Here is a 20,178-nt window from a genome sequence, read left to right as displayed (position 1 = left end):
GCAGGAGGCAGGCTGGGTGCTGCTTGGGCACCAGCATAGAGTGACACACAGGGCGTGGTGGGTGTGGCTCTGAGAAGCGGGTCTGGGGGTGGCAGGCTCCTCAGTGACCTCGAGGTTGCACCTCAGACCTCCCCCCACGCCTGGGAACCGCCCTGAGCATTCCATCAGGGCCTTCTCCCTTTCCCCCAAGGCAGGGCTGCGTTCTCGAAGCCGCCCACAGAAGGCTTTCACTCCAACAGGGGCTGACGCCGCCACTGTAGGTGAAGTCAGGGCTGCGATGGGCAGAGGTCTGGATGGGATGGGGCGGGTTCCGTCCCTCTCTGGGAAGGAGCACCGAAGAGGGGCACCAACCACCTCCACGCCCCCAGCCAGAGGCACAGGGCTGCCAGCCTAGCCCTGCTATTGAAATGAGGAGCCTGAGCCCCCCAGCAGAGCATGGGTGACCCCAAGGTCGTGTGGCCAGGTGGTGCCTCTCAGCCCAGAGCGGGGACCATGGCGAGGGGCAGGCCTCAGCTCCTGTCCCTGGCTGTCCCTCCACCATGTCCGGGTCCTGCTCCCAGCACCCCCAGGCAGGCAACCACCCTGGTTCCGGGTCCATTGTTTGACGGTGGGCCTCACACCGCCCTTCGTCTCTCACAGCTGCAGCCTGTGCTCTTCAGAGGACTGGAGACCAGGGACCCCAGGGACCCCAGGGACCCCCGGGACCCCGCGCATGTGGAGGCCCCAGCCACTCAGGCAGCTCCCACCTTCACAAACATCTTGCTGCCCTGGGCCGCCTGGCCGGGGCGGGTAGGCATGCAGTACACTGACATAGACTTCCGGTCTCGGGAGAATTCCAGGGTGAACTCCTTCCGCATCAGCTGACGGATGACCTGCGGGGCCCAGGTGGGTCAGGGCATGAGGGGCAGAGCCAGCGACCCGCTGCTTTCTCGCCAGCCGCTCCACCCCCTGAAGAGCCTCTTGCTATAGAGCAGGGGTCCTCAAACTTTTTAAACAGGGGGCCAGTTCACTGTCCCTCAGACGGTTGGAGGGCCGGACTATAGTTTAAAAAAAAACTATGGCACTAACCAGTTTGGCTCAGCGGATAGAGTGTCGGCCTGTGGACTCAAGGGTCCCAGGTTCGATTCTGATCAAGGGCATGTACCTTGGTTGCGGGCACATCCCCAGTAGAGGGCGTGCAGGAGGCAGCTGATCGATGCTTCTCTCTCATCAGTGTTTCTGACTCTCTATCCCTCTCCCTTCCTCTCTGTAAAAAATCAATAAAATATATTTAACAAACAAACAAACAAACAAAACTATGAACAAATTCCTATGCACACAGCGGCGGCAAAAACACCCGGCGGGCCGGATATACGTTTTTGGCGGGCCGCATGTGGCCCGCGGGCCGTAGTTTGAGGACCCCTGCTATAGAGGGACGCGTCCCTCCTCTGCCCCCGGCGTGTGAGGCCTCCATCTCCCCCTCCAGCCCCAGAAGTGCCGTAAGGTTGCCGATTCCTCGCCATGGCTGTGCACTTCCCAACTCCAAGTCTCTGGCCTCACTCAGTGTTTTCCTCGATTTTCTTCCTAGCCAAGGAGTCGGAGGGTCTGAGGTCCTTCCCCCCGCCCCCCCCAGAAGCCTCCCAGGACTTTGTCCTCCTCTCTCCCTTCCCCAGAGGCCCCAGAAGGCCCAGCCCCCACCCTGCTCACCGCGTTACAGGCGCCAGCTCGCTCCACTCGGGAGAGGTCCTGCAGGTTGGTGTCGAACACGTTCATCTTCTCCACCAGGCAAGTCAGGGCTGTCTCTGTGGCCTCTCCCACCTTCTCATACACGCCCTTGGCCTGGAGGGGCCCAGGGTACAGGAGTAAGGGGAAGGGTGGCCCCAGAGGGCTCCCAGCCTCACCTCCCCCCCACTTCCTGCCCCTTGGAGCTCCCTCTGCCAGTACCTGTAGCCTCCTTTGCATCAGACCTGTGTGCCCTGCCCAGACCAGCTCACCTGGGGTCTGAGTGGAGTCTGGCACGGATGCTCACCTTCCCTTCCTACCCTCCCTTCTCCGGCACCAGTGGCCTTGCACCCTCCTTCCCTCCCACCTCTCCCTGAGGTCTCATGTGGCCCCTGCCTCCCCCACCCTTCACGTGCTCACGAATGCCAGAGCCCGGCCGGCCGAGACCGCCCCCTGAGCTCTCAGGCCTCCTGTCCAGCTGCTGCCCACTGGACTTTGTTCGCTGGGGACCATCAGGCCACCTCGCCTCTCCCTATAGTTGCTACCTTAGTAACTATAGCTACAGCCACAGCCAGGAAGCTACCCTGACATCCACCTCCTTCTCATCCAGCCAGTTACCAAGTCCCAGGGTCTGGGCTCCTAAGTCTCTCTCCGACCCTCCGTCTTCCTGAGGCCACAGCCAGCAGCTCCCTGGCCTGGAGGACCACATCGGCCTCCCTGGCTCCAGGCTTGCCCTGCCTGTTCCATCTTCCACACAGAAGCCTGGGTGGCATTTGTAAATGTAAATCTGACCATGCCACTCCCTTGGTGAAAGCCCTTCGGTGGCTACCGACTGGCCTCAGCCTGGCATTGGGCCTGGTCCGCTGTGGCCTCTTGCCAGCCAGTGGGAGGGGCGCTCACGCCTAAACCACTTCAGGCTGTTGTGGTCTGTTCGCCTTTTCTGGGCTGTGCCTTCTGCTTTAAACACCCTCCCTGGCCCTGCAGCCCCTTACATTACAGTCCCCCACAGTCCTAGAGTCCCGGGGCAGGGTTCCAAATCCAGTCGAGAAAGAGGAAGGGGTGGCAGTTGTGGGTGTGTGTGTGTTGGGGTGGCAGTGCTCCTGGGGTGTGGCACTCCAAAATGGCTGGTGCCACCAATCCTGGGAGCTTTGAGACCCTGGGAGAAGGGTCTGTCCTGGGAGCTTGGACACTAGGGAGACCATAACACGGAGTCGCGGCCCACCTCGTTGTAGTCCAGGGCGGAGTCGTTGCACAGGGCACAGATGGTCGCCAGCTCCACCAGCCCATCGAACTGCCCGCAGCGCACCGGCTGCTCTCCCTGCAGCCTGAGGAGCCAGGCGGTCAGCACCAGGGCCCTGGCCCTGCCCACCAGGAAGCCCCGCCCACCCACGGCCCCTCGCCCAGCACTCACACTTGGCCCTCTGGGGTGTAGGTGGTGCCGGAGATGGTGAACTCGTGCAGACGGCATGCGCCAGCTTCCGCCTCGGCTACCACGAACATCTGAGGATGGGGAGCACGGGGGCCTGCTGAGGTGGGCCCTCACCTCCCTCCGCCCTGCCAGCCAGTCTGAACAAAGCCTGGCCCCAGGTTGGGGTCCTGTGGGTCCCCATTGGAGCCACCGGCCTTCCCTCCCACAGGCTCACAGAGGTGCTGTGTATAGTACAGAGTCCAGGCTGAGGCGGAACCTCTGCTCTGCCCAGGTGTGTAGTTCTGACTTGTCCCTTTGCTCTGGACCCCTGAGCGTTTATGGCAGACTCCTCAATGTTCTGGGGCCCGCTGGGAGCCTGACAGAGCCCTGAGCTGGGGCAGGAAGCTGGGCCCTGCCGTCCTGCAGTGTGAGCCCCGGCTGAGCGCTGAGCCTGTTTCTCCACCGGTGACTTGGAGAGAAAGTGGATCAGCGTCCAGCTGCCCCTTCTCTCCCTTCAAGGGGAGGGGTTCCTGGCCTCTAAGGGAGAAAACCCACAGCCTGTTCCGGGGCACAGACCCCTCCTGCCCAAAGGTGTCCACACTCAGTGAGCTCCCGCCCCAAAACCCTGCTGGGTCCCCCAGCCCCTGCCTGTGCCTCTCAGAGATGGGGCTCTCCCTGCCCTGGGCAGCCCATTCCCTGCCTGCCAGCCAGCTCTGCCAGGGAGACAGATCTTGCTTCCTGGAAACTGCCTCGCTGCACATTCCCACACCCATGGCCAGCCCAGCACCCAGCAGGTGCTCAACAAATGCCCCTTCTCTCCCTCTCCCCTCCCTGCTCCTGGGGCAGCCCTCCAGCCAGCACAGCCCTAAGAAGTCAGGTTTCTCAGCCATCGCCCAGCACGTAAGGCCTCTACGGCTGCCCTGTCCTGTGCTTCTCAGCCAAGGACACTGTTCAGTGAAGTCCCACTAGGGATTTTAGCAGGTCAGGGGCTGCCCAGCAGTCAGGCCGCGGGTGCCCCCTCCCCTGCGGCGGCCTCTGATGGGCTTCCATAGGGGTTTGAAGTCTCAGACACACAGCCTGGATTTCCAAGGCCCAGTGGGCAGGTTGTGGGAGCAGAGGAGGGACAGGACTGCTGGGGTTGGGGGGGGAGCGGGAAACCTGAGACAGGTGGGAAATCCACAACCTTAACCATCACCTCACCCACCCGTCTGCCCTCTGCACCTGCTAGAGTCTCAGCCAGCATCCCTGGAGCATGTGGGCAGCAGGGCCAGGATCTGGGATCGAATTCCAGGGAATGAATAATTCCTGCCCTGGCTCTTCCCAGGACACTGGAGCTGGCGGATCTGATGACAGGCGTTGACCATAGGGAGTCATGGCAGAGCAGGATAGAACCTGGGTCCAGGCCCGGTTTGGCTCAGATGCCTCAAGGCTGTACTTGACCCTCTCCTGTGTCTTTTATGGCGACCGGGCAGGGCTGACATACCCATACTTCAGATGAGGAAACTGAGGTTCGCAGGTGGACAATGACCTGCCTAGTGACACATGTCCAGCCAGATTCTGCTGCTCTGCCCCACGAAAACCTGACTCTGTTCCCCACCAGGGGGCATCCTACCGGTTCTCTCCTCCACCCCCGGCCACAAAGGAGCCAGAGAGGAGGGGAGCCTGCTGAGCATCACAGAGCAACACCAGTGGGACCCCAAGCTGGCCCAGGACACTCACCCGACAGACAGACATCTGATTGGTGGTGAGCGTGCCCGTCTTGTCGGAGCAGATGACAGAGGTGCAGCCCAGGGTCTCCACGGAGGGCAGACTCCGCACGATGGCGTTCTTTCGTGCCATGCGCCGTGTGCCCAGCGCCAGGCATGTAGTGATGACAGCCGGGAGGCCCTCGGGGATGGCGGCCACAGCCAGGGCCACGGCAATCTTGAAGTAGTACACAGCACCTCGGAGCCAGGAGCCGCCATGCGCCGGGTCGGCGAAGTGGCCGATGTTGATGACCCACACGGCCACACAGATGACGGAGATGGCGTGGGACAGCTGTCGCCCAAACTCATCCAGTTTCTGCTGCAGCGGCGTCCGCTCTGGCTCCACGGCCGCCATCTGGCTCCGGATCTTACCCAGCTCCGTGCACAGGCCCGTGGCCACGGCCACACCCACTGCCTTGCCCGAGGCGATGTTGGTGCCCTGGCCAGGAGCGAGGGAAGAGCTGTTTAGCACCAGGGATAGGGCCCAGGACCCCTGCTCCTTCGGGGCCGGGCTCGTATCCCCCGCGTGGCTCTCTTTCTCCATGTTGCTGAGCGCCCCTGGACTCAGCAGCTGTACAGTGTTGAGTTATTGCTGTCATCTCTGTGACAGTGCCAGCTCTATGAAGGCAGGGGCTTGGTTCAGCACCATCTCCCCAGTGCCTACCCTGGGGCCTGGCACAGAGGAAGCTCCAGGCCAACATTTTAAAAACTATGTTTTTATTTATTTCAGAGAGAGGAAGGGAGAGGGAGAGAGAGATAGAAACATCAATGATGAGAGAAAATCATCGACCCCCTGCCTCCTGCACACCCACTACTGGGGATCACTCTGACCGGGAATCGAACCTTGGCCTCCTGGGTTATGGGTTGACGCTCAGCTACTGAGCCACACCTCCTGGGCGCCAGGCCAATATTGACAGTATAATCAACCAGCACAACATAGAACCAACCCATCAAAGTAAGATTCATAGACAACAAAGCGGCCACGAGGACTGTGACCGCCTGTGATCACAGGTAAACCACCCGTAAATATTTACGGACGAATCCAGGAAACTTGACCTTAAGTCCATCCATTTCCAAGGCCCGAGACAAGTCCTGGGCAGCCAGGACTTTAAGGGCCAGTGTAAGGGCGGCCAGCCTTGAGCTTCCATGTCCTCTTCTGAGAAATGGTCCAACAGAGGCCCAAGGCAGCTGCTCCCGGAGGCTCAGAGCTCAGTGCCCCTCAGACGGGTGACTGAGCCGCCGAGGATGGAGCGAGGGGGGTGCTGGTGGCAGCCTCAGCCTCGCTTCTGCCCTGAGCCATGCAGCCCCCGCCCCCCACTCGCAGGCCCCCAGCGGAGGAAATGACCTGCGGTTAGCCAGGGCAACCTCCTTAAAGGCTCCTAGTGACGGCTGCTGATCCGTGAGCACGCCCTCGGCGTCCCCTCCCACCCCAAGGCCTCCCTGCCTCGAGGCAGGGCGCCGTCCTCAGATCACCTCCCACTGCTGCTCCCTTCCAGGGAGGCTCTCTAGCCCCTTATAGCGTGGTGCCCTGGCCCTGCCCACCGACCTGAGCCATCCTTGTGGCTTCCGTGCTCGGCTGCAGGCTGTTTCCAGGCAGCCTGAGAGCATCACTAGTTAAGTCCCTCTGAGCCCCAGGGGCAGGCCACTCCCAACAGGGTTGAACCCATCAATCTCCCTGAAAAGAGCCAGGGGGGCCTGGCATCGCGATGTGGGGGGTGGGTTTGCCCCGAGGAGAAATGACTACTCCTGCCATCCTCCACCACTTTAGCAACCCTCTCCCTCTAGGACAGTGGTTCTCAGCCTTCCCAATGCCGCGACCCTTTCATACAGTTCCTCATGTTGTGGTGACCCCCAATTTCATTGTGACAAATTGAACATAATGAAAGCATAGTGATTAATCACAAAAACAATATGTAATTATATATGTGTTTTCCGATGGTCTTAGGTGACCCCTGTGAAAGGGTTGTTCGACCCCCAAAGGGGTCGCGACCCACAGGTTGAGAACCGCTGCTCTAGAACATTCTCCGTTGAATGACTATAGGCAAACTCGACCCCTCTCCAGTTTAAGGCAGGATAAACCTAGCAGGTAAGAGGAAAAGCTCTGGAGTCAGAATGTCTAAATTCACATCCCAGTTCTGCCAGTCACTGGCTGTGTGACTTTGGGCCACTTACTTAACGTCTCTGTGCCTATTTCCTTGCTGGAAAATGCAGATAACCAAGGTGTTGTCTTGTGAAGATTAAATAAACGAATACAGGCACAGCTATTATTTTACTATGAACTTATATGTGTTGTCAATAATCAATGAGGTTCTTCCCTGTAGGGCTTTACCTGATCCATCTAAATGTTATTCTCTCTATTATCATTGTCCAGGCAAAGGCCCACGGACTTACAGAAAACAGCATGTTCTTCTTGTCCTGGTTCACGGCTCTGGGATCTGGGATGGCATCTGTGTGCTTGGTCACGGACACGGACTCACCTGGTCATGGAATCGGAAATTAGAAGCCCCGTGTGAAGACACCCCCAGGCCCTGACCCAGCCCCGCTCGGCACCGCCCCCGGGCCTCGCCTGTCAGGATGGACTGGTCGACTCTCAGTGTGGTGGACTTGATCTCCACGAGGCGCAGGTCAGCAGGCACTTTGTCTCCCACTGCGGAAGGAGAGAGGCGTGGCTGAGGGTGGCTGTGGGCACCGCCCCCGGCCTCTGGTTCCTGGGAAGAGCCAGGAGGGCTGCCAGGACCCAAGGCTGGGGCTGGGAGGCAAGATCCCAGCTGTGATCCCTCAGGTGGGCCCGGTCCTCTGGCCTACGGTCTCACCTGTCCAACAGGGTTTGGGCCAAGGCTTTGGAGAGATCTACATAGACAGCCAGAAAGACGGGGGCACCGAGAGGGATGGGCTCGCCAGCATCACCGCGGAAGAGGCCCCCAATGTACCCGCCACTTCCACGATGTCTCCGGGGACGATGTCCCGCGCGCGGATCCTCTGCACACCGGTCCGGTCCGAGCGCAGCACCTTGCCCATCTCGGGCTCGTACTCCTTCAGGGCCTCGATGGCACTCTCGGCGTTGCGTTCCTGCAGCACAGGGCGGGCGCGGTCTGCACTCCTGGCCCCAGCAGGCCCCCTCTTGGAGGGACACCCTTGGGGCTTGGGCTGGAGCTGGAAGCAGAAGGGCCTGCAGGACTCCAGCACCGGGGAGAGGTCGCACCCAGCAGCCCAGCCCCACCCCCATGTCTCCCACCTGCCACACGCCCACGACTGCATTGGCCACAAGGATCAGCACGATGACCAGGGGCTCCACGAAGGCCGTCATGGTCTCCTCGCCCTCCTCGAACCAGGCCAGGACCTGCCGGGGTCAAAGCTGGTGAACTGGGGCTCTGCTGTGGGCCAGGGTCTGCTGGCCACTTCCTTTGTGTGCGGGGTCTCCTGTCTGCTCCCCCGCTTTGGGGGAAGATGCCCCTGGGGCGTGGAGAGGGCTGCTCTGAGGCCGTGGCGGACACGCAGCCTCTGTGGGTAGCGACCACCACAGCCCAGTCCCACCCGCCAGCTCTCAGGGGCGTGGGCCAGTTGCACAGCTGGCAGCTGCAGGTCTCGCTGTCTGCCTAGCTGAGGTTTTCCAAGCATGGGGCCCACACCCCACGAGCAGCAGCACCACCTGGGAACCTCTTAAAATGCGATTCTCGGGGTCCAGCCCAGCCCTCCGGAGTCAGCAGCTCCGCAGTCTGTTTTAACAAGCCCACCTGGTCCTGCTTCAGGCTCCCGCCCGGAGGCCGGTGGCCAGACCCACAGGATTCCAGCCAGAGCCCGGGCCTGAAGCAGGAGACCCGGTTCCAGTCTCCTGAGCTCGGCCTAACTGGGAACTTGCCACTCCCCTCCACTGCCTCCGTGTGTCCGTCCGTACCAGCACCCTTTCGGCTCAGCCATTTTAGGGTAGACTTTTCTCTGTAAGAGTCCTCAGTTTCCACAGGGACAGGGAGCAGCCAGGAGGGCTAGACACAGCTGGCTAGAGGGGAGGGTCAGTCCCCCCAGGGCCCTGCTGCCCCTCCGCTCCAAGTCCCCAAGACCAGGTCTCCGCCCAGGCCCTGCTGGGCACTGGATGGGAGCAGGAATCCCGTCTACCCTCAGGGCAGCCATGTGCCTGCATCACCCGTGGGTCTCTGCTGCTCAGTCCCCAGTGACAACCACTGCCTCCTCCCCACTCCATCCTGACCCCATGGCCCTGCGGGTCCAGGAGGGGTCCGGGCAGCGGGAAGGGGCGAGAGCAAAGGGATGCAGCAGCCCCGGGAGGTGGCAAGAGGTTACGGCCTCAAGTCTTCTGAGGGGCCCAGGGAGCCACAGAAGGGGCCCTCAACCAAGGTGACTTTGTTTCCTGGGGACATTAGGCAACCTATGGAGACTTGCTTGTCACAACAGGGGGTGCCACTGGATCTGGTGGGTGGAGGCCAGGGGCGCTGCTAAATACTCTACGGTGCGTAAGACAGCCCCCCAACAAAGATCAGCTGATCCAAATGTCAGTAGTGCTGAGGCTGAGACACCCTGAGCTAAAATGGGAAGGGGCAGAGGTAGACGCTGGCAGCCAGGGCGGGACAGGTGGGAGTGGGGTCCAGTGGGGGCTGCAAGGGTTCACAGGGGAAGCTGACCTCTGAGCAGGGCAGGGTGGGCAGGGGCCCAAGGATGCCAATAGCGGGGAGGACAGCCCTGTGTTCAGAGCCTGGGGCTTTGAGCACTGGCCTGGCCTGGCTCCCCACCTCCCACCGGCTGCCTGATGCTGTGGGACGGGGCCCCACTTACAAAGGAGACCAGGGCGGCCAGCAGCAGGATGCGCACCAGAAGGTCCTTGAACTGCTCCAGCACCAGCTCCCACAGGGACTTCCCTGGGAACAGGAACACGGTGTGAGGCCTGGGCCCCTGACCAGCTGGCCTGCCCCCATTCAGAGCTGGGGCAGCCTCGGAGACCGCCTGGCTACCACCCCCCCCGACCCCCCAACCCCCGCACCACCACCACCATTCAGAGGGAGAGCCCAAGGCCTGGAGAGGCACAGGTGGGCGATGCTCGGGGGCTCGGCAGGGCCTCACTCTGTCCAGGAGGGGAGGACACACGTGACCATGAATGGCCCAAGGACGTCACCCAGTGGCCTTGCAGCCCGCCCTGGCACGAGCCTCACCTTCCTCGGTCGGGAGCTCTGTGGGAGCGGCAGCCGTGGGAGCCATGCGGAGACAAGAGACGATTGGGTTATGCAGTAGGCCCCTCCCTCTGTGCCCCCACGATATGTAGACATGCCCACTGCTCTCTGGAGTCACTGAATGGACTCCACCCCCCTCCCGCCCCCACCACACACTCCCCCCCCCACTCTGGCTGAGGATGGTCTGGTGTGGCCTGGCTCCCCCAGGACAAGACCGGGCCAGAGGAGTCCTTCCAGAGCCTCCAGGCTAGCCCCTTCCCCAGGGACCCCGAGGTCACAGCAAGTCAGCAGCTGCCCTGTGCAGCTCCTTCTCCATGGCTGCCCAGTCCTGATCAATGTCCCCCACCCCGACCCCTCGAATTTTGAACATGGGCTTGGGTTGCCTCTGACGCACCTGCTGCACCAGGACGAGGTCTGAGCCCACCCCACCCCCGGGGCTCCCCCTGGACGGCCACAGGAGCCAGCAGCCAGGCAGGGGGGACCCCTGCAGGCTCAGCTCCCGGAGGCCCAGCTGACCTAAGCCCCGCCTCCTCTCTCCCTGGCTCCTGGGAGGACAGGCTGGGCCAGCAGCACTGGCATCACTCCGGAGCTGGGTCAGATTCTGAGGCCCCACCCCAGGCTGGCTCCCCCCCCCACCCCCCCTTCCTTTTCCTCCCCTCCCCCTCCCCCTCCTCCCCTTCTCCTCCTCCTCCTCTTCCTCGACACCAGTCTTCACATTGTCCACCTGTTTTGGGCTCGAGTGCCCGCCCATCATTATCCCCGTGGGAGCCCTCTCGCAGACCACCTGTTTGGAAGATCTGGGGCCTGCACCTGGCAGCCAAACTGTAAAGAGTATCAGGCAGCCCGTTATGGTTTGGCTGCAGGAATCCAGGAGGGAAACATATAACCTAAAAATACACTTTCTAGCATTTTCGCCAAAGTCCTATTTTAGGCAGCGGCTGACATTTTCCGTGGAAAATGTAATCTCCAGTGTCCTGCGTTGAGATTAAAATCAAACAGACGTGTTCCTCCTGATCTATTTAGCTGAAGTGAACAGGAAAGGCAGGGGGAGGGCCAGGCCTGGTTTCTGGGCCAATTCCCTAATGGAGGAGGGTCCTTGAGCAGCCGTCTCAGCCATGCCCACCTCGGGCCAGAGCAGCGCCAGCCTCGGGGCACACGTCAGCCTGCCTCTGCTGCGCTCTGCCCGGGAGACCCCTCGGCACCACCTCCGCGGGCATCTTCTGGGTCCCTGGCCGAAGGGAGCTTACCTGGAAGTCCCACCTGAACCCCTCCCGCTGCCTCCCTCACCCTCCGTTAGGCACACAGCACCTAGGCCACCATATTCCTCAGCGCATTCTTTTTTCTGGGCAGGGGCAAGGCCTGGGGCTGGGAAGCTAGTTCCCCTCAAGACACCCTCTCCCCTGCCTCGCGAGTTCTTTCTCTACCCTTCCACGCGGGTCCCCCCTTCTGTTCTCTGACCCCCAAGCTGACCCAGGACCCACCCTTTGGTGGTCGTTATGCTGTCCCCCAAATACAGCAGGTCCCCAACTAACATTTTGTTCAGTGTCGTTTCGTTACAATGTTGATGAGATGCCGCAGGAACTTAACTAGTTTCTACCAATGAGCCCATCATAAAATTGGGTTTGTTATACATCGTTTTGCAACCGTTTCTAGAACCTATATCGTTAGGTGAGAACTTACAGTACTTCCGACTCTCCCACCTTGCAGGCACTTCCCGGCCCCCATGGGCCTTGTGAAAAGAAGGACCTGGGTTAGTTCCAGGCCGTCGCACTGGACTGCGGGCCAAGAACCTGTCTGAGACGGAGTGTCCTGCAGCTGCGCTGTCCCGCACCGCAGCCGCCAGCCACGGGCAGCTCTGAGCACTGGGAAGGTGGCGAGCGGCTAGCGGCTAGCGTGACTGCGGAGTTAACTTTTAAATCTTACTTAATTTTCATTCATTTGCATTTCAATAGCCACACTCGGCCAGTGGCTGCCGCATTGGACCGCACAGGTCAGGAGCTCTTTGTCCCTCCGCTGCAGAAACCAGCAATCTGCGAGAGGTGTCTGGTCTGTGCACCTGAGTCACGGGGTGCAGGAGACAGAGCCCCGGGCGACCTGCCATTGACATACACATATTCAGAGTGGGCGAGACGGGGCCCCTATTGTTCGAAGCCATTGAGATTTGGGGGTTGTTACAGCAGCATAGTCTAGTTCAGTGGTTCTCAACCTTCTGGCCCTTTAAATACAGTTCCTCATGTTGTGACCCAACCATAAAATTATTTTCGTTGCTACTTCGTCACTGTCATGTTGCTACTGTGATGAATCGTCATGTAAATATCTGATAGGCAGGATGGTCTTAGGCGACCCCTGTGAAAGGGTCGTTCGACCACCAAAGGGGTCGCCACCCACAGGTTGAGAACCGCTGGTCTAGGTGGTCCTGACTGATACCTGCTTCTCCCCAAACCTGGCTTCTACCACAAGGCTCCCCTTCCACCCCTCACTGTCCCTGGGGGAGGCTCGGCCAGCCACGCGATCACAGCAGACAACCTGCCCAACCTGCACATGCGCACACATGTGCTTCTGTCCTGCCTGAGCAGCTGGCTCCTGGCGGGCTCTGAGCCTCATTTGGAAGACGGGGGTCGACCCTACCCTGAAGGGCTGCTGTGAAGATAATCGTTAATGTTAATAAGAACCCCATTTACTGGGCACCTACTATGTACCAAGCAGCGTGCCAGGCGCTTTACCTCCGTTATCTCCAAAGGTAAATGGGAGGGCACTGTTTGCTGAGCACAGAGGGGACGCTCGCGATAAATTACCGCGGAATTATTAGTGCTGAGTGCGCCAGACGCCCTGCTAGCGCCTCACGTGCATTACTCTCCGGTGACTCTCAACCAACCTGAGAAGGAGCGTTCCATTATTATTCCCATTTTACAGAGTAGACAACTGGAGCCCAGAGAGGTTGGGCGACTAGTTTATGGTCACACAGCGGGAAGTGGGAGTGCCAAGAATGGTTTTGAGCTCAGTAGTCTAGTTCTCAACCCTCTGCTCAACCCTCTCGACCTCCTGCACTAACTCCTAGGCTGTCCTGCCTTCCCAGTCCCTCTGCCCTTCCGAGCCAAGGTCACCTGAAAAAACTTGGTGTCTCATGTCTTGCTTGTTGAGCTGGATGGCTCTCCTTCTATCAACTGGCTCATCCCTCTACTGTGGCCCCAGAGCCACCAGCCAAAACCACCCGTGCCCACAGGCTCTGCTCTCCTCACAGGGGTTGTTGGGGGTTACTAGGTTCTGCCAGCTCAGGCCTGGTCTGCTTCAAACTCCAATCCTGCCAAAACCCTAGACCAGCGGTTCTCAACCTGTGGGTCGCGACCCCTTTGGCTGTCAAACGACCCTTTCACAGGGGTCGCCTAAGACCATCCTGCATATCAGATATTTACATTACGATTCATAACAGTAGCAACATGACAGTTATGAAGTAGCAACGAAAATAATTTTATGGTTGGGTCACAACATGAGGAACTGTATTTAAAGGGTCAGAAGGTTGAGAACCATTGGTCTAGTGACCAATTCTCCTGTCACGTGACCGAGCCCAGGGGCTATGGAGCGCCCTCCAGCCTCCTCAGGCATCCCTGCACGATGCTGGCTCCCCTTTTTTGCTATCCGACCCGGCTGCACATAGTGGGGGAGGGCCGAACCAGTTCCCCCTGAAACGGTGGCATTGGGCTCTCAGCAGTGCCAGATGCCCACTTGTTAAATGAGGAGAATGCCCCACCCTGCCCACCCGGAGGCGCCATCCGCCAGGCTGCACAGGAGGAGTGCTCCCTCCAGGGCCCGCTGGGCCAGCTCGGGAGCAGGCAGCCCCACTGCTCTTCTGGAGGACCTCTGGACCTCCCACTAAGGGCCTCTCCCAGCCGACCTCTGCTCTGGCCCATTGCCCACAGATGCCTGATGTGGGGCTGGGCTGCCCGAGGCGGGCTGGGTGTGAAGGGGGTGTTGGGAGTTAGCCTGTGGGTCCTGGGGGGCAGAAGAGAATGTGATCAGAGAAACTTCAGGGTTAGAGCAAGGAGTCTGGACCAGAGGCCTTGACTTCAAATCCTACTCTATCTCTTGGTAGTTCTGTGACCCCTTCTGGGCCTCAGTTTCACCATCTGCAAAATGGGGGTGATCACAGTCAGTATGTCATAGGGGTGGTGTGAAGATTAAATGGCATGCTATGCATAAACACTTAGAATATGCACTGCACACCGTACGTGCTCAAGAAACATTAGCCATAATAGTTATTAGAACGTAGGCTCCGTGACAGAACTTTGTTAAGTGCCATGTCCCTAGCACCTGGGAAAACGCGTCGGTGCTCCATAAACATCTATAATGAATGAACGACCCTGTCTCCACCTGGTTTATAGATCTCCAGTGGCTCTCCCTGGCCTGCAGAATAAAGACCACCCTTAGCATGTCTTCAAGGCCTTCCCAGATCTGCCCGGCTGCCCTTCCAGAATCTTAGACATCTGCCAGCAAGCGAGGTGCCTCGGGGTTGCCACCACCTCCCCTGGTGTCGCCCCTCCAAGGTTTTGCTGGGGCCATTCCTTCTGTGCAGGACGCCCTTCCCCATCTCCTCATCTGAACCCCAGCCTCCCAGGAAGGCTTCTCCCAGGGGAGAAGTCCCCTCCCCGATCACCCTGCTCTGGCCAGTCATCCGCGTGGGGCCGCCCCACCTGGCCGAGCACCTTCAGGGCAGCGGGCGCTGAGTCACCCCTGGGCCCACACAGCTTTGCAGGGCTGTTTACTCAGTTGCCCACAGCCCAGAGCCCGGGAGAAGGTGGTACAGGGCCAGGGCTGCCCCCAGGGCCCAAGCACCACCTGCTCCCCTCACTCCCCGCTCTGGACTCCTTCCTTCTCACAACATTGGAAACTGGTATTTCAGCTTCTAAATGTCAGTTCCAGCCGGGAGAGGCAAGTGCTCACCAAGGTCTTCCTCAAAGGTAAATTTACAGAGCAATTAAATTGTCACTTGCAGAATAAAGGAGAGGCCTTACCTGGGCAGCCCCGCCCAGCCCACCTGGCCCTGCCCGGTCTCCAGGGCCCACCTAGAGTGGGCGGCCTGGCCCTGCGCTGCAGGGGGCCTTGGAAGCGAGTCCTGCTCTCCAGGGCCCACGCCCGCCTGCCTGGCTGATTTGGTGCTAAAGTACCCGGAGAAGGCTTTGCTCAGCGTCCCTGCGCCAGCTGTGCTGCGGGCAGACCTGGCCCCGCCTCAGGAAGCTCCTGGTGCAGGGGGATGGGGAGTTCTGAGGGGACCGGCCTGAGGCCGTCCTGGGAGGGGGCACTAAGTTTGCCCAATAAGGGTGTGGAAACCAGAGTGAAGCCTGAAAGACTTGGAGCTTCTAACTCCCTGCAGAGCCACGCCCCTCAGATCCAAGAGTCGGTTCACACCTGCGAGTCCTGAGGGGGTCTCAGGGCCCATCTCTGCTCTGCCTCAGACACGGAGGCCAGGGAGGGCAGGTCTGCCTGAGGCTGGCACCTCGGATCTCTCTCCCTCCTCCTTCCTGCCTGCCCCAGTCCTCCTGACCTGGTTTCTGTGGGTTTCCGAAAAATTCCAGCGGCCACCTGGGGCCCGCGCTAAGGGCAGGAGATAAGGCCACAGCTGACACTGCTGGCGGGAATCTAGCTGGGAGCCAGCCCTCCCACCTGGCAGCCCTGCGGCCGGCACACCCGACACACAGATGGCTGCCTGAGAGCCAGGAAGCTAGCTCCCCTAAAAAGATACCAACCCTGGGGCTCCCAGGATCCCTCCCCACTCCCGCGTCACCGGGCTTTCCAGGGACCTTGGGTGTTGGCCCACTTAACAGGATGCCCGACCTTGGCTGCTGCCTCCTGCCTTGGCTCACGTCCAGAAAGGTGACGGCCAGCCGGTTCATGACATAAGGAAATCGGATGGCCCCTAAGCCTCTGAAAAAATGCCCAGGCGGACTCGGAAGCAGAGAGATGCAAACTGGAACCACCAGAGGACACTTTTCTCAGCAGGTTGGCGCAGACGAAAGTGGCCAATAGCACACTGCCGTGGTGAGGTGGCAACCGGCAGGTCAGCCGGTGCGACTTTATGGAGAACGATTTAGCAACGACCGTCAGGCGTTAACTACACGCGCCTTTTGACCCAGCAATTCCACTTCTAGGAATTCATCCTTCGGTGATATTCGCAAGAGTGAAGTGACATGGGGTCGCGCACATGCCTTGTAACTGGTGTGATGGCAGAGGCTGCAAACAAGCCTAGTGCCAGCAAAGGCCGGAGAAGAAACGCCGCCGGGACGGCCGCAGGATAAAGCCACGGGGAGCCCAAGGAAGCTCCACGGGGCACCACCGCCGAGGCCTGTCCCGGGGGAAGCAGGGGCCCAGCAGCCCGAGCAATCCGCTCCTCGGTGTAAAACGATGATGGATCACAGGTCTAGGCGTGCACATGCGCACAATGTCTGGGGGAGGAGACCCAAGACCCGGGACGCTGGGAGTTCATGTTTGGGGACAGGGCTGGGGGGGCATGACTGTGTATCCTTTTTGCCCTCTGAACGTTGTCCCTCGTGCACATTTTAATTTTTGTTCAAAAAATAAACTTCAAGGATGTAGAAAACCCTTCCCCTGAGGGAGCTGAGTCCTGGGCACCTCTGGGACCTGCCGAGAAAGGCAGTGGGCAAGGAGCCTGCTGCTCACTGCCCGGGCCGGGCCTCAGAGGACACCCCGCTGGGCTGCGGTTGGGACAGGCGGTGTTTTGTGTGTATGGGGGACTCCTTGGCTGGTTTCCTCGCTGAGGGCACAGCTGAGGCCCCTCCCGCAGCTCTGAGGTGAAAGGGCGGATCCAGTCCCTGCCTCCCCGCTGGCAGAATTTGCAAACTTCAGGACTTAAGCAAATGACTTCCTTGTGGTTACCAGCGCTAACGACCTTGCAGGTGCATAGATTCCTGGGGTTGGGGGGACGCTAGTCCCTGGGGTGTTCCCTTCCACCAGCGGGGGCCAGCCCACCCCACCATCCAGTTTCTGGCCCAAAGCCAGGCCTGCCTTTTCTGCTACAAGGAGGGATGGTTTGGTGTAACGAACACTCACAAACAACGCTGTGACACGGAGCCTCTTGTCGCCTCACTTAGCATGAAGAAACTGAGGCACAGAGAGGCAGGGTCTTATCCAGGGTCACACAGCTATGAAGGGGCAGAGCTAGGGTCCACGCCCCTGTCAGTCCCCTTCAGAGGCTGTGCCGGGAGCAACCACAGGACACCCCGGCCTCCCCCTCAGGCAGGAGCTGGGCAGGGAAAGCAGGAGGCGGGAAGGGGCAGCTGGCTCTCCTCTCCTCACCTGACCACGTCCAGAGCCCTGAAGCCTCCTGAGGAAAAGACATCAGAAGAGCCCTCTGGGACTCAGAGGGGCTGGGGGCCGAGCTGGAATAGCTCCTGCCTAGCTGACCCCAACGCCTAGCACAGGCACCCACACCAGGTCCCAGAGCCTGTAGAAACTATGAGCCCCTTGTACAGACAGGGAAAGTGAGGCATGGACGGGGATAGGCACCCCGTCCCAGCTCTGCCACTTGCTCTGTGACCTTGGGCAAGTTGACTAAGCTCCTGGTGCCTCAGTTGTCTCCTCTAACATGCGGGTGACAACAGCTGTTCTCAGAAGAAATGAGAGATGAAAGTCCTGAGAACAGTGCCTGGCACATAGTAAGTGCTTACTGAACACTTAGCTTTCATTATCACTGCAGTCAAAGCACAGAGGACTCAGGGGAGCCATCAATGGCCCCCCAAATTTTCCTAATGCACACACCCCGCTCCTAGTGCACACCCCCCTCTGCGGACCCACACAGCACACCACCGTCCTTGTCCATCACCTCACACACCCGCTCAGTGGCCAGGGCACCTCGCCCAGGCAAAGGAGCATGGCGAAAACTAGGGTCTCTCTCCTTCTCAATCAGCCCCTTTTGCTGGACCAACAAAGACATGGCGTCAGAAAGGAGAGGGGTAGTGGCCAGGGTCCTACAGGACAGCATCTGTGTGACTGGAGGCAGAACCAGGGGCTGGGTCTCCAGTTTCCCCTGGGAGTCAGGACTCGCATGCGGGAGGCCACAGCAGCACAGAAGAGGCTGTGGACCCCCGGACCTGCTGCCCCGCCCCGGCCCCACCTCCACCCCCACCGGGACCCCACCTCCACCCCAGGGTCAGGGAACAAGCCCTGCCCCCCTCCCCCTCCTGCAGCAGCGACACCCTCCCTGCCAAGTCACTAATGGGGGCATTAAATAATATTTATCTCCCCAGTTCCTCCCACAGCGCAACCAAATATAGCAACTAATTTTTTTGAAAAAGGATTTCTGCTCCAGAAAGATAATATTTATATAAGAGGTGGTTTTTCTAAACCAATACAAAACCCCAAGCTCCCTTTCTGACAGCTCTTCTTAATCTTGAGCCAGTTGGGAGCAGTGAGGCACTCGGGCCAGGGCGCCTTCCCCTCTGGCTGGCTGGGGACCCCGGGAGGGAGAGGGGAACCCTGGGAGGGCGAGGCCCCAAGCCCTGAGGGACTCAAGCTCAAGCTGTGCTTTGGGGACGGGGTGGGAGGGGGGGCATGTCCGTGTGCGCCTCTAAGTCTGCGGCGGCGAAGGTGTGCACAGCCCTGCCTTGGACGGCACTTGGGGAGGGGCCTCGCACCTGCCGCCTCTCCCCAAGGCCTCCGAGCGGCGGGGCACGTCCGCGCAGCCCCTGGCACTCGCTGTGCCTGTGGGTGGATGGAGAACCCCACATTCCTTTGAAGAAATGATACCTCTCCCCCCCAGACAGCAACAGCGAGAAGGCCCCCTCCCTGCCCAGAGGTGGGCAGCACCGCTCTGGGTCACCCAGGGGTGAAGGGCTCCCCAAGCAGCTCCCTGAGTGAGGATTTGAATCTGCCACCCTCAGGGGGTGGGTCTCGCCCCGGCAGTTCAAAGCCCCCACCGACTCCCGCCAGCCACATCCGCCTGGGGCTGCGGAAAGAGGAAGGCCTGGGGGTGGGGGTGGGGGCGCCCGGCTGCCAGCTGACATGCTGCACCTCCGGGCACGCTATTGAGCCCCCGGAGGAGACCTGGGGCCTCAGTGCCGCGGGCCCCCCGCCAGCGGTCGGGGTGCGCACCTGCACCGTGCGGGGGGGATGCCCGCCGCGCGGACCCGTCGCTGACCGCAGCGGGGTGGGCTCCGGCTGCAGGGGTGCATGGGGCTGGGGGGGAGGGAGGGGGAGTCTGAAAGGCTGTGCAGGTCCCTGGGGCTGCGGGGAGGGGACGCGGAGGGGGAGCCTGGCGTCCGGTCTCCAGACCCGAACCCGCCCACCCCATCGCCCGCGGCGAAGGTGGCCGCGCAGTCTCGCCGGGCGCCCCAAGAACATCTGCAGAGGCTTCCGGAGCCCTCGCTTCCTGCCCGCCCGCGGGGGCCGCGAGCTGGGGGGGGGTAGGGTGGGGGCCCCCCGCGGCAGCGCGGAGCTGAGGAAACCTGGGGCTGCGGCGCGGCTCCCCGGCCCCCGGCCCCGCCGCCCCGCGCTCACCGTTGGGGCCGTAGCGCTCGCGCGCGCTGGTCACCTGCGCCGGGCTCAGGCCGCCCTCGGCCGTCACCGCGAAGTGGCGCAGCACGTCGGCGGCCGGGAGCAGGTGCGCCGCCTCCATGCCGCCCGCCCGGCCGTCTGCGCCGTCCGCACCGTCGAGGCCGCCTCTGTGCGCGGCTACTGCGCGGAGCACAGGGGGCCGGGGCCCAGGCGGGCGCCGCGAAAGGCCATGTCCGCGCTGGGACCTTCCCCGACGGCAGTGACAGCGGCCGCCCAGGCCCGCGCCAGGATGCTGCGCCCCGGGCTCCCTCCCCGGGGCGGGGCGGCGCGGGGCCCGCCCCCGCACTGACACCCCTTCCGGCCGCCCTCGGAGCCCGCCGCCCCGCCCCCGCAGCGCCCCGGGGCGCAGAGGCTGGCCACCCGCCCATTTTGCAGAAGAGGGAACTGAGGCCGCCGGAGGGGAGCGCCCCGAGCGGAAGCCAAGGGTCCGTGGCCCGGGTGACCCTGGCCGGGGTCGCAGAGCTCAGGGTGCCTCCAGGGCCAAAAGCCGGGTGGGCTTCGGAGCACGGGGCCTCTGCGCTGCCTGCTTTTGAGTCCTCTGGGTCCTGGGAAGTTCCCAAATGGAGTTGTCCTTACAGGGACT

At 61.1% G+C, this 20,178-nt stretch overlaps 1 protein-coding gene across 3 annotated transcripts in view; it reads right to left on the bottom strand.

Moving 5' to 3' along the window:
* Positions 1-19,839, bottom strand: part of ATP2A3 (ATPase sarcoplasmic/endoplasmic reticulum Ca2+ transporting 3) — a 34,482-nt gene extending 14,643 nt beyond the window's left edge. For 2 of the 3 annotated variants that reach the window (XM_059669035.1, XM_059669036.1), the window contains exons 1-12: positions 19,539-19,838; positions 10,014-10,031; positions 9,640-9,722; positions 8,090-8,194; positions 7,785-7,923; positions 7,421-7,501; positions 7,246-7,331; positions 4,829-5,293; positions 3,113-3,201; positions 2,924-3,026; positions 1,687-1,818; positions 747-872 (exon numbers count right to left, since the gene is read on the bottom strand). In XM_059669035.1, the coding sequence (XP_059525018.1) occupies positions 747-872; positions 1,687-1,818; positions 2,924-3,026; positions 3,113-3,201; positions 4,829-5,293; positions 7,246-7,331; positions 7,421-7,501; positions 7,785-7,923; positions 8,090-8,194; positions 9,640-9,722; positions 10,014-10,031; positions 19,539-19,656 (1,545 nt within the window). In that variant the 5' untranslated portion in view covers positions 19,657-19,838. Of the gene's footprint in view, positions 1-746; positions 873-1,686; positions 1,819-2,923; positions 3,027-3,112; positions 3,202-4,828; positions 5,294-7,245; positions 7,332-7,420; positions 7,502-7,784; positions 7,924-8,089; positions 8,195-9,639; positions 9,723-10,013; positions 10,032-19,538 lie in introns of all 3 variants that reach the window. The other variant, XM_059669037.1, reaches the window with a different exon arrangement.
* Positions 19,840-20,178: the final 339 nt, after the last annotated feature.

Source organism: Myotis daubentonii, chromosome 16, assembly GCF_963259705.1.
Source record: "Myotis daubentonii chromosome 16, mMyoDau2.1, whole genome shotgun sequence".
Lineage (NCBI taxonomy): Eukaryota > Metazoa > Chordata > Mammalia > Chiroptera > Vespertilionidae > Myotis > Myotis daubentonii.
Note: the sequence above shows the minus strand (reverse complement) of the source record. Positions and strands in the feature narration are given on the sequence as shown.